Source organism: Anguilla rostrata, chromosome 18 (assembly GCF_018555375.3).
Source record: "Anguilla rostrata isolate EN2019 chromosome 18, ASM1855537v3, whole genome shotgun sequence".
Classification (NCBI taxonomy): domain Eukaryota; kingdom Metazoa; phylum Chordata; class Actinopteri; order Anguilliformes; family Anguillidae; genus Anguilla; species Anguilla rostrata.
In genome coordinates, this window is record NC_057950.1 from 14,857,324 (window position 1) to 14,871,009 (window position 13,686).

Genomic DNA, 13,686 nt, shown 5'->3' on the forward strand with positions numbered 1-13,686 from the left:
GGCCCACAGAATGCTGCATCTTTATAGAACTTTCTAGAATGCAATTTGTCTTCTCTTGAAAAGGGGACTCGCATTAAATCCAATCTCCTACCTAGTCACCTGTCTGAACAACTGTTACTGGCGCACACACGTAATGACAGCAAACAGGAGTAGCTGAGTAGGTGACCCGGGGATGTTCTAATCACTAGACAAAAAAATTTGATTGGCTAATGCAATGTCACTTTTTGTCTGAATCGAATACAAAATCAGAGTGGAGTCAAGCAGTCATTGCTAGCCCTCAATGGGCTGAGAAAGAGTGGAAATTCCTTGCGACACACCTTCTAAAATCACAGTTTTTAACTAACAATAGTTGAATAACATGAAAAGGAACCTATTTAAATTGTCTTACAAAAATGAGCTATTTATGAACTCAAAAGTAAAATTAATAAACAGAAATCATATTTAAATCGTAAATTAACTATCATAAATTTAATCTAGCAGAGAATAGCGATGGCCCTGTAGGTCCGCTAGTGCAAATGAACCATACACAAAGGTTAAATTAAAATAACCGCTTTACAAAGTGCTGTTAATGAATGACAGAGCTGAATGAGTTATTGAATGACAGAGCAAGCAGTGCTGTTATTGAATGACAGAGCTGTATGACAAAATACGACAACAAAACATGATTTCTCAAACTATGCATCTTGACAACATACATAACAAAATCTTCAAGCAGTGCAACTACAGATTGACAAAAAAAGAATGAAAACCCAAGAACGAATCGCGCCTGTAATATAAAAACTTTAGAAGAGAAAGTTACTTGAAAATGATAATGCTCATTTTCTTGAATTTTTTTATCCGTTTTAAGAAATCTGCTCTGCAATTTAATGTAAGGGTGGGTCGGACTTTCCCATGGCTTGCAGAAAAACACAACAGTTGGTAACAGACGGCTAACAATAGCTGCATGAAGCAGCAGTTAAACCAGTACGGAGGGCAGGTCAAGGAGCACCTGATCAATAATGCTAACATGAAGATTGACTCAGATTATGAAGCTGCACCTGCAATAAATGTGGTTGTCGGCAGAGGGGAAAAAGTCATTGGAACCGTGTGAAATGTGATTTTTATCCTAGTTTTGTTCAATTGGCAACATTTAAACATTTGAAAACTTTGTACATCACAAGCATCAAAGGCAGATGAATGTCATAGTAGGGTTATACCACAGTTTTCTATTTAAAAGCAGTTATCTTTAAAGTGCATTATATTCCTAATAAACATGGTTTTATTAGGCATTTCAAGCTTCAAAGCTTTCGTCCTGGGCCACCAAAAGCTAGTGGGGGGATGTTTTTTCAAAAATGTATATTATATGTATCTTAAAATACTTGTGTACTAACATCTCACATAGTGAAAAATAGAAACTCAAATTACATAAATAAAATGTATATTAAAAAAAAGACTACCTTCACTTTCTCTCGTCTCAAGCAGCAGAAAATACAACTTTCATCAAACGACCAATCAGAGACATCTTCGGGCTCACAATCTGTGGACCCAGAAGAAAATGAACAATTTATGGGGATATTAAACACACGTTACTTAAACACATGGTCAATAACAAGCTTAAATTAGGGATGTAGTTTTTCAAAAATTCCCTAATTAAAAGGACATGGATTTTCTGACCCCAAATTCCTCCGGGGGCATTAATATTTGGCTTTACTGCCGAATCTGCTGCTATAAGCTGTCATAGGGAGCAAAGTCTCTTGAGAAGTGTGTGTTTATGAAATACCCAAGTTACCCATTTAGAATGTAAAGTTCTGGTCTTCAAGAGACCATCACAATGCAGCCAGATGTAGGCTATAAAAAAAATGAAACACATGACAAAAATAAAAAATTGGAACAATTTCAATATTTATTGAAGGGTTACACTGTTTAATGACCAGAATTAAGGAAAAATATAGCTTTTAGTGAAGGGTCAACACATTCTACAGGAATAGCAGGAGGGATTACTATTTGGAATTGCAATGTGCCTGGAAATTAATTTAATTTGTCACTCAACACTTAGGGTACAATATTAACTAATTAATTAATCAATCTCAATGTACTTAAATTATTTTTATGCATTCACTCAAAGAATGTTCGCACCATCCTTTTGTCACTGGTATTAATTCTGCCTTAAACATTCTAAATTTTATTTCTCAGTTCTGTCTGGACCTATAGGCAAAAACTGTGCAGGTCAAGGATATCGCAAAAGAATCCACTTAATTGCATAACGGATTATCGCATAATTAGGGTATTTACGTAGAATTTCCAAACCATTTCCTATTGTACTGAGATCACATATTTGCATAAACCACAATCACATATTTTCAGGATATTTTCATGGAATTGTATCCAACTAAACTGCATAATGATCTATGCTCACAAAACAAAACAATGTGTCATTTAACACACCTCTATAGGTCTAGTTAGGGACAACACATTGTGTTACTTTCAACAATGTTAAAAAGTACAGATAAATTGTATATTTGCAACACTAAATTGTAACTTTGACACAAAGTGTATAAATAAATGTTAAAAAGCAGGTGTGGCATAAATAAAGCAACAATTGCCCTAGTTCATTTTGCATGACTAAGGTTGCACCTAAACTTGACAGCAAAAAATATGCAGTATCATTAATTACGAAATCACACCAGTAAATGCACAGATCATTTCTAATCGTTTTTACAGGTGTTTTTTCGTGCAATTTCTCCTAGGCGGTTTATGCAGCTTTAAAAACACTTAAGCCCAAGACATTTCAATGCAGGAAAAACCCTGTTTAGGCTTATAAAAATCCAGGAAAATATCAGTGTTGTTTAATACTTTGGAACATTTATATTTAAGAAAATGTGCACAGAATATAAAATGCAATCCCCATGCAAAACAGCCTTTTTATTACTTTGTTAAAACACCAGTAACCTGCTAGTTCATGAAGACCATGCACAATGGAAATATTTGGAGAGACAGTGAGACTGGATGTCAAATAGGTTCTTCAGTATGTTTTTGTGCAGTGTGGTGCAAAACTCAACTCAGGGTTAGACAAAAAAATCAAATAAAAACATCAAAGAAGAAGTCTTTAAAATAAGACTGAGCTTCCAGGGGGAATACAATCTGTAGAAGCATTGTCTGATCAGAATGAAAAGAATATTACCTGTATCCTTCACGGTTTCAAACTTAGGGTGAAGGCTATACCAAGATGAACTGGAATGCTCTCCCATGCACTTTATGTAATGTTGCCAATATAATACACCATTTCTCCCACAGTTCTCTCCACCATCTGTGACAATAGTAGTTGGCTCAGCCAATCAGAACATTTTTTAGCATGCCTAGCATACTCTAGGATGCTCTGACAAATTTAGTGCCATATAAATAAGCACCTATGATTTTACAGAGGTAAGTTAAATATTTGGCAATTGCATGTTGGAAAATGTTTTTGGCCACTGCCGTACACTGTATTTTCCTGTATTATCTTAAATTGCCCACATATATCAAACTGCTCTTAGGGTAAGAATCAATATCAAGTTAATATGGAACATAGACACTCATTTTAGCCCCCCTCTAGTCAAGTAGCAAGATTTGCTGTCACTTCAAATTAATATTTAATTTGAATGTGTGTCAAAATGGTCTAACAGCATGTTTTCAATCATGGATAGCTAGCTAATCATCAACTCCACTTGCTTCAAAACTGCAGCTATCATTTGTAATGAAGTGGTCTTCATTCAAATGCCTATGTAATGAGATGGGAGACAACACAGTACAACAAAGCACACCATACTTTGTTGAATAAATATTGCACATAGCCTATATGCTTAGCTAGCTCAGTGTTGATCAAACCAAGTTATCTGATGTAAAACAAGTGTTGTTTTTAATACGTTTTCTTTCCATTCAATGCTGTAGCTCCTGGGATTAAGCGCAATCACGTGACCGTGTGTGACGCATATCTTGGTTTATGTGACGGAGGAAAACACCGCTACTCCGTGAATTTAAGTTCTGAACTACTGTGCTTTCACCAGGCTAGCAGAGAAAAAAATCTGACATGTGACCATGGAACTGCTGACCTAGGAAAGATCATAGAATACGACCATAGCAATGACTGTTAATGTTTTCTTTTGTTATTATAACCCTAAAATAGTTGTGAAATGAAGGACAGGTATAATTGCAAAAAAAAAAGGATACTTCTCTTGAAAACTCGACAGTACAGAACAGAGGAGAGGAAGGCCCATTTACCAAGAGTGGTCAACATTGTAGGTGTTTAAATTTTACCAGAGGATCACATATATAGCCTGGTTTCTATATGCTAGGATACTGATAGCCCAGATGTAATTAGATGCAATGATACACTATAAACTGAGGATAAAATGTTTTAATAGAAGAATTACCAGGCAGTTATGATGTGTAGATACATGGTTTGATATATAGTGCAGTCCGTAAGTATTTGGATAGTGACAATTTTTGTTGTTTTGGCTCTGTACTCCAGCACACTGGATTTAAAATGAAACAATGAATATGAAGAAAAAGTGCAGACTACCAACTTTAATCCAGCGATGTATATAAGAATTACAGCCCTTTTTACAAAAAGCTGTTAAAACTGATAGCCTGCACTTCTCATACTCATTGTTTCATTTCAAATCCAATGTGCTGGAGTACAGTGTCAAAACAAAAATTGTCACTGCAATGTGTCACAACTTTTAGTTTTTTTAATTATATAATTTTCTTGTCGCATTTATAATGAACTACAATAAAAAAGGAGAGGACGGCTCAATAAAGCAGTTTCACTTTGTTCTATAGTACTGCTAAATGGCAGCAGGGAAACTGTTCAAGCCATTTGTAGTGCACAGAAATAGAATTTACAAAGTTAACCATGTCACATTGATATTAAAAAGATGGATCACGTGCAGGGTTGGATCAAGCTACAGTGCAGCTAGGTGACAGTGGAATGACACAATAATATACTGAATACTGCTGAAATATATGGTAATGATTTGCACTAAAATTCAAAAATGCTTTCAACTTATATTTCAAAATATCACATTTACACATTTACATTACGTACCTTTGAATAAGGTAAGATCATCTACTAGTCCTGGCCCAAACAACCCTTTCAAAATACTTTCAAAACCTGTAAAGAGAGGGAAAAAAACATTACTCAAAAATAACCAGGGATCATCAAATCATGCTACAGCTACAAGCTACAGCTCACAATACAGTCTCCAAAGCTACAAACGAGAATGGAAAGAAAATGAAATACAACCCAAACACTTCCCAGTTCTCATAGAAATGGCTGCTGGATGGCTCATTTCATTAAGGCATTGCCTAGGGTAAGGCTTCAGTTGGTAAGGGATTGCTACCAGCAGGCATCTGTGCACTGCATGATGAAGCTGCATATGAAAGGTATTTCTATAACTCTATTTGAGCTTAACTGTAGTCTGTGATGAGCAAAGAAGCAGACTGGAGACACCATGCATTCAGGAGGACAACCGTGGGTGTCTACATGCACCTATATCAGCAGTCCGGCTCTGACTGCAGACAGCTGACTATTCCAAATGAGGGTGGGCACTGGACATGCTCAGAACCATGTTGGGGGCCAAATTTAGAAATCAAAACAACTTTGTATTTTTATGAGCAAAAATGTGTATGTATACAATTCACAAATTGAATTTGACTTGCATAACTTTAATTTGAATAATTTGTCATGTTTAAAACGAATTCCTGTATTTAGCTAAAAGACCAAAGACCGAATGTAGGCTAATTGTTTGAAATTTAATTAAATCTTCATTTCCATCGATTTTAACTTTTAATAGCATGTTAAAAATGTAAATTCAGTGTAAATGTGTTTGATGCGTTAGCCATTCAGATGCCCTTCTGCACACCACAGTTGTAAACATCTGTTATTTGAGCATTCATGGCCTTTCGGTTAGGTTGACCGCATCTGCCCATTCTCCCCTGGCCTCTTTCATTAGCAAGGTGTTTTTGCAGAGAGAACCGTCACTCACTTGATGTTTTTCTCTGTGAACTCTAGAGGCTGTAAACATGTAAAAATCCCACGAGCGCAGCCATTTCTGAGGTGCTGGAACCAGCACGTCAGCCAAAAACAATCAAACCACGGTCAAAGCTGCTCAGGTCAGGCACCTTGCCTATTTCTAATGTTTGGTCTAACAACTAAACCTCTTCACCCTGAATGCATGCTGTGTATATATATATATATATATAGTGCTGCAGCCACATGACTCCCTGCATGGAGGAGCAGGCTATTCACGTGAACGAGCAGATACCTAATCAATTGGCCACTGAATGAATCTAAAAGCCACAAGGTCTTCTGCTTCCGAATAAAAGGATAATTCAGTTTTTTATTAACATGGGTCTTATTTTCTTAGTATTTTCCATCATTCCTTTCAGTTCTGATAGTATTTTATTCATCTGCTCCATTGACCAGGTTTTTTCTCTAAGTCCATGGCTTCGCAACAGTTTATGGGGCATATCAAGGCACAGGTTCATTCACCTTAAAGTCCAGTTTATTTAAACATCTTATTTGGAAGTGAAAATGAACATGAAAATTTATTTATTCCCCAAAATGAAAAGTACAAATATTTCTGTTTCAAGTTGCAGAACTGACTTACTGTACTTACCTCTTCTGCACACACAAAAAGTTAGTTTTAAAAATCCAAATCATAGACCTGTTGTAATCACTGATTATTCATCGGACTATTACGAAGTTGTTCAGTCTCTTCATTTTGATGGCCACCCATATTTATTTTAACCGCCATACACAGACACAGAGAAAATAAAATTTTCATGCACACAGTATAGATTTAGGTAAGTACGGCAGGTCAATTCTGCTAACTGAAATAGAATTATGTTTACTTAATTTTGGCTAATAGAATTCAACTTTTGCATTCATCTTCACTTCCAAATAAGAGGTTTAGATAAACAGGACTTGTCTGAGATTAATTAAACCTGTATCTTGATATGCCCCATAGAAGCCATTGTGAAGATACTGACATGGAGGAAAAAATCTAAACAAACAAACAAACAAAAAACTCAACAATGATGCAGGTGCATAAAACATTATCAGAATCGTTACAAATTGTGGAAAACTGCACACTACCAAAATAAGACACTAAAACCGAAAACATACTAATAAACTGAAAAGTAAACTATCCTTTAAAACAAGCATTGCAACCATAAATAGGCTCTCATAGGACGTAGGACAGGAAAGTGTAAAACAAACAATGCAGCCTCTGTCCCCTGCAAATAAACGCACTGCTGTTCTGGGATGGATGAGCACACAGCCGAAAAACTAACTCAGTTCCAAGTTACCATGACAAATTACACAGCAACTGCTCTTCAAGTGCATGTTTCATCACATGATTTTCACATGAAGTTTTGCCCATTATTTCGCTTATTTCTTCCCAGTACAAGATAGGTGCACCATATAAAGTGGGCACTAAATGTAGATATTAATCCCAATTGTATGATGAAGCTTGATGTAATCTCTCAAAAGGAGGGGTGGAGAGAGGGATCTCTCTCCATTATGACATCCTCCATTGCTGAAGCATGGGGGGAGATCTGCATGTTCTAAAGCGGGCAATGTGCATAGAGTGACTGGTATGCAGAACCAACAGGGACACCATAGCATTCTTCAGCACTATGCTATACCATCTAGTGAACAACTAATTGGTCAGCCATTCATCACAGACTAAGATAATGACCCAAAACTTCTAAGTGTCAGAAATACTTGAGGCAAATATAACAAGAAGGCAAGCTTAAACTGATGGAATGGTCAGCAAAGTCTCTAGATTTTAACCCAATCAAGCAAGTTTGGGAAAAATTGGACATAAAGTTCAACCCACAAGCTTGTTGCAATGTCTGATGTTGGAAAGTCAAAGTTTCATATTGTACCAAAACAGCTGCAACAAGAAAGTCAGTGCAAGTCTCTTTGGGGTCAGAGTAACAGAACCACAATGTGAGAACTAGACAGCTCTAAATACCCATTATTTTATTGTTATTTGTTCTCAAAGGCAGTGAACAAAAATGCATATTCTACATTGGACGTTATGCAGCGGTTATGCACCCAAGTTGCACAAGGTGCAAAACTCTAAACTTGAGGCCAAATTGCCATGGTACACAGCTCAGAACTTTACTTTTCATGTGCACAACTCAAAAACCACAGTTATAGTAACATCTGACATCGCTTGATATCGACATCCTTTTGGGGAACACCTTGCTTGTGCTGATTTGGCCTCACAAAAAAATTCATATGCCACTTTCCCCACAGATTTGGGATTTTTAAAAGCATCAAAAAGTGCACACGTTTACACAACCTACGCACATTTTGGAGACTGCGGGAATTGTTAACTCTGATGGCAAAGTAGTGTAATGCAGATAAATGTCCTACAGACCCATTGCACTCAATTATTTTCACTTAATATCAAAGTACCCAGTCTGCTGATAACCACACTGAGCATTCCATTAAACTTTTATCTTTAACTGTGGGAGTTAAGGGGCGGGATACAATGATCGTATCAAAATTTCAAGTTGACTGCGATTTCTAAAGAGAAAACTGCATGCAGGTGAGTGTATGGAAGTGTATTCATAAATCATGAAAAGGACACTTGACTGTGGACTTCTTTTTATGCACTACCATTTAATGTAGAACCAACACAAAATTTTATAAATGAAGCCCCAGTATTGTCTGGAGCAGTGAGGTTGTGAATTTTCCAGGTACCACATCCTCTGGATTTATGCAATACAGAATAATAATAATAATAATAATAATAATAATAATAATAATAATAATAATAAAAAATTAATGAAGAAAATGATTACATGTAAGCAGAAAAGATGAAAGATTTCTTTAATTTAAATGTGGACTGTAAAATAAAAAAAGAAATAGAACATTGAGATCACTGAGTCTTCCTTTCTTCGGTCAGGTTCTGCAGAACAGACTTTAAACTGAGGATGTCAAACTTCCTAGAGGGCTGCAGAGTCCGCAATTTGCTGCAGCTTCCCATCAATCAATCAATTTACAGTCTTTGGAAACAAGGTAGCTACATTGACTCTAACCAATCAAAATGACTCGGATCAAAGTGACTTGAATAAAGCACTTCAGTACTGAAACCAGAAGACACTGTGCCCCTCCAGGATTTGAGTTTGAGGTCACCACTTTAAAGGGTGCTGAGGGTTGTAAGCTAGACAACAATGATTTTGGCTTTACATACAGTTACATGAACTTTTTATCCTGCTTCCATCTCTTCCCATCTAGTATAAATGATCTCTTTCTTTGTAACTGGTTTCAGTGCGACGTAGGCCTATACATGGCATCTGCCTGGGCTCAAGAATATTTTTAAACATCAATGGGCTTGAAAAGGTGTTTTTGCTTTTTTACCCAACCACTAATAAAATGTGCAGTTTCAGAACAGTGAAAAGGTACATTTCTATTTCCAATACTATCACATATTTTTGTGACTTTTGTGGCTAATTACTCTACTGTCTGTGGCATCTACTTAGAAATTCCTGCATTTTACCCATAGCCCTAGCAATCAAGATGCAGGTCATTGTCTAGCTAAATGGGTTTGTTCAGATGATAAATCTCATGTTTCCTCACAGTAAATATAAAAGGTCTTTAATCAACATAAACTGCTTGAGATGGCCTAAAAAAAACCAAATCCCACTTCAAAACTTGTTGCCACAATGAAACTACTCATTTCCAAGACTGTTTTTATGAGCCTTTCATTGGTTAGACTATTATGTCATCCTGGGTTTAGATCCATTAACAATAAGAAATTATACAGAAAATCTTTTGGGGTCTCAGAACAAAATTTTCTTCTTTGGCTGATTTGTGCCACATGAAGCGATAACAACTGATCAAGCTTCTGACAACTGGCAGTTACAGTCTAAACAACTGGCAACTGGCATGTACAGTCTAAAGCTAGGAATATGGAATATTTTGTCAAAAACATTTAAGCGTAAATACCACTATCCAGGCGTGCCATCCATATTTATTTTCCATTTTTCTAAAGTCTAACCCATGTCTTTCAGAGAATTTTAAGCTTGTTCTGACAGCTTATTCAGCCATGCCCATTCAAGTTCATGCAAGAGGTTTGATGTTTTTAAGACAAAAAGAAAAAACGCATTCAGTTTGCTAACTGTAACCCCACATATAGAAGTGATTGTGCTGCTATAAAATTTCAACTGCAACACCAAATGCTTCCATTGTCTGAATATTTCTGTCGAATTACCAACCTAAAGAAAAGGACGTAGGCTGAATTTCATTATGTTGGGGGATGGGTACTACATCCACCAAAAAATAGACAAAACCATTCTCTTGTACTTATGACATTTTACAAAAAATCTTGTATTCAGAAGGCGTATTATTAATTCTGCTGAACAAGCGCGAATGGTAGGAGAACAAAAGCTATTTGTGGGTCAAGATGGATATAACAGACTACTCTTCCAGCCTGGGGTCATACCAACAAGACTGTATTCTCTAGTAGTCAAGAGAAAACCTAACCAGAACATTTTGTGCTGAATTTGGATATAGAATTTTTTTATAAAGACCTCAGTATTCTTTTGGGTTTAGCTGTTCTGTATTTAAAGTGTAACAACCAACTGTCTGATGCAGCCTATTTTTTAAGGTTCAAAATTTGGGGCAATCTTTGATTACATGTCATTCAAAATTTCTTTACAAATCCCTCTACAATTGTTCTGAATCAGGGCACTTGTGCTTCTAGTTGGAAATTGGGTTCTTCTATTGCACTTTACTTCTGTTGAAGGCTAACCAAAAAAAAAAAAAAAATGCTGAGAAATGGCTAATGCATTTCTATACAACCACCACCCCCTTTCAAATATAGCCTACATCTACAGGTAGCAATATTGTACAGATGGCAGTGAAAAGATTCAAGAGAAAAAGAAGATTTGAGACCAACATGGTACTGTAAAACAAGCCAAAGACGTACTATATTTGGAATGCACTTCCAACATTGAGTGATAGCAAAAGCTACAAATAAGGCCTAAGTTGAGGACCACAGGCATAGTCATTGCGTACGCATATGTTTTTGAATAGCTACACGTGGGTAAATAAAACACAACATACTTTTTTGTAATGTTTTGAACCATGTACGATGCATATGGCTACAGATGACTGTTCAGGAAAACAACTGAATTTTCACTGCCACCACCTAATCTCAAAATCGCTGTCTGTCTACACACCATGTTTACGTTACCAAGTGTAGATGAAACAATTTCACAAGGTCATTTTCATTTTAGAGAAAAATAACAAACCCTCACTGGTTGCGCATACAAGTACGGAATGTCGTTGCTATGTGTCTAGACAATGTTACGTTATGCATTCAATATTTTGGCACAAACTAATTTGTTTGCTTTGGGAATTTGGCTCTTCGTTTAACTTTTTGACTCCCATCATTCAAATACGGTTAGCTGGGTAAACATTGTTACACTAATAAATTAAATTCGCAAGCGTCAGCTACTGAAAAGTTGCACGAAGCCAAATGCTGAGGTGGTGAATGTAGCTAGCTTCCGGGTTTATGCTAGCTCACATTGAATTACAAAAATGTAACGTTAGGCTGCAGACATTTAACAACAGCGAGTTTGCCAATCAGCTTTGGTTATCCATTCAACTAGCTGATGCTTGCTTTTTAGTTGAGAGTGAAGTTAGAAAATTCAATTTCTACAGACAAAAAACTGCTGCTACCCACCCAGCAAACTGGCTGCATTGAGAAAAAACACGTTTAGCCTAACTAGCTAACTACCTGCACAAACGAATAAAATGTACCTTGCGAACTCGGAAAACGTATCCGGTTAGCAGCCCTCAAGCTAGCAAAAATGTTAGTTTGCTTGCTGAAAAAATAAAATGGGGGACGACAGGAAGTAGCTGCACTTGACATTTGGGTTGACGATGTCACATTGCATACAGACTGAATTAATACATCTAATTACCATTCCTAGACGACAGAATTATTTCACGAATCTCCATTGCAGTAATGCGCGCACCCAAAGTGCTTATTCGATTGAGGAAGGAAACGCGCATTGCCCTCCCCCACAAAAATACAATTATACGTAGCGCGCACCCAAGCAGATGACCTACTATCATTGGCGGAGGCACGAATCATGCTGTTCACGCGTTACACCCTCTGTTTGATAATCACCCAAGGCAAAGTATGATTAAACTGAGACTGGCACGTTTTATTGTATGGCAAATATATTAGTGAATATATAAATCACACCATTCGCTTCCACAAATGATGCCAATGTGGAAATGCAAATTAATGATGCCAATGTTTTCATGCAACAGCTGGGGGAGGAAGCTTGACTAAATGAACAGCCGCGCGAGACAAAAAAAAGTCGCTCCGTGCTGCTCCCGACGGTTGGAAGCAGAATTTTTCGGAGCAACCATGAAGAAACAAAGTCTATTTCCTTAAATCCTGCACACATTCGATCGGTAGCAAGTTCTACTTAAAATGTGAAAATGGCTTACCTACACAGTGAATGAGTTTATGTCGCCACGAATCAAGTTCCTGCCGAAAGCCGCGCCTTTCGATCGTGCATTGCTGCCTCCTGCACAGACTCGCCATTTTCTATCGGCCCCTCCCGCGGGCGCGCACGTTGTGGTTGCGTCAAAACGTACACGTCATTAGCCATTTTGTTTGTTGGACGAACGCCCATGGTCTGCGCGCCAGCTAAATATGACTTCATTGTTCGTTCCCCCTGTGTAGCGGGGTTCGCCTATGAACGCGATAGTGAAAATGTAATTACTCAATTCATTATTATTAAACATAACTAACATAACTCCTTTTCCTTTTCTTTTTTAATTTCATGGCACTTTTCATTTAACAATGACAGTTTTATTTCATGATGATGTTCATAAAGGCATATTTATCTATTTCATTTAGACAAAAGTGGGATTCCATATATCTTGGAATAAAATATCGTTGCAGCGTTTTGTAAAATTTCCACTCCAAACTTTCATTATAAGGCTATACAATAATATAGGACTATTGTTAAAAGGGAATATTATTGCAGTGTTTTGTAAAAATCCCATTCCAAACTTTCTGTGTAAACTATAACAGAAATATTGTAATTGAAAAAAGGGACACAGATAAAACCGCTGCAGCTCATTGATGTGATGTGAGTGTATTCATTTAGCATTGTTCTCTTATGGGCCTGCCACAACATTTCAGTTTGACTGAGGTATTCCCGACCATTCAATTGTAGGTTTACTGGTGTGCGATCATTCCTCTTGCATGATAAATACTTTCAGCCAAGCTTCATGGTCATACAGAGTTTCTCACATTTTCTTCTAGAATGCACTGATTATGCAGAGTCCTGGCCCTGTGGATGGAAATGGCCCCAAATCTCCATCCCTCCACCACTACGTTTGACCGTTGGCATGAGGTTCTTGCAATTATGCAATGTTAGGTCCTTACCAAAAATAGTTTTGTGCAATTTGTGTGTAATTCCAGTTTGGACTAGTTTCTCCAGTGCACAGTGTTCCAGAAGTCTTGTGATTAATTCAGGTGCATTTGTGCAAATCTAAATCATGCTGTGCAATGTTCTTTTTGTGAGAGAAAGGGTTTTCTCCTGGCTACCCTTCCATGATAGCCATAATTACTCAGTCTTTTCTGAAAGGCGGTGTCATGAACTCTAACACCTACTACCTTA

General features: G+C 37.1%; 1 protein-coding gene across 5 annotated transcripts in view; it reads right to left on the bottom strand.

Annotated features, from left to right (window-relative positions):
• The window catches only part of LOC135245014 (ligand-dependent corepressor-like), a 37,620-nt gene extending 24,965 nt beyond the window's left edge, over window positions 1–12,655 (bottom strand). The window contains exons 1-3 of one of the 5 annotated variants that reach the window (XM_064317759.1): window positions 12,503–12,654; window positions 5,063–5,128; window positions 1,437–1,516 (exon numbers count right to left, since the gene is read on the bottom strand). In XM_064317759.1, coding sequence (XP_064173829.1) covers window positions 1,437–1,516; window positions 5,063–5,128; window positions 12,503–12,599 — 243 coding nt within the window. In that variant the 5' untranslated portion in view covers window positions 12,600–12,654. Of the gene's footprint in view, window positions 1–1,436; window positions 1,517–1,768; window positions 1,828–5,062; window positions 5,129–12,502 lie in introns of those variants that run through there. The other 4 variants (XM_064317760.1, XM_064317763.1, XM_064317762.1 and 1 more) reach the window with 4 other exon arrangements.
• Between the last annotated feature and the right edge of the window lie 1,031 nt (window positions 12,656–13,686).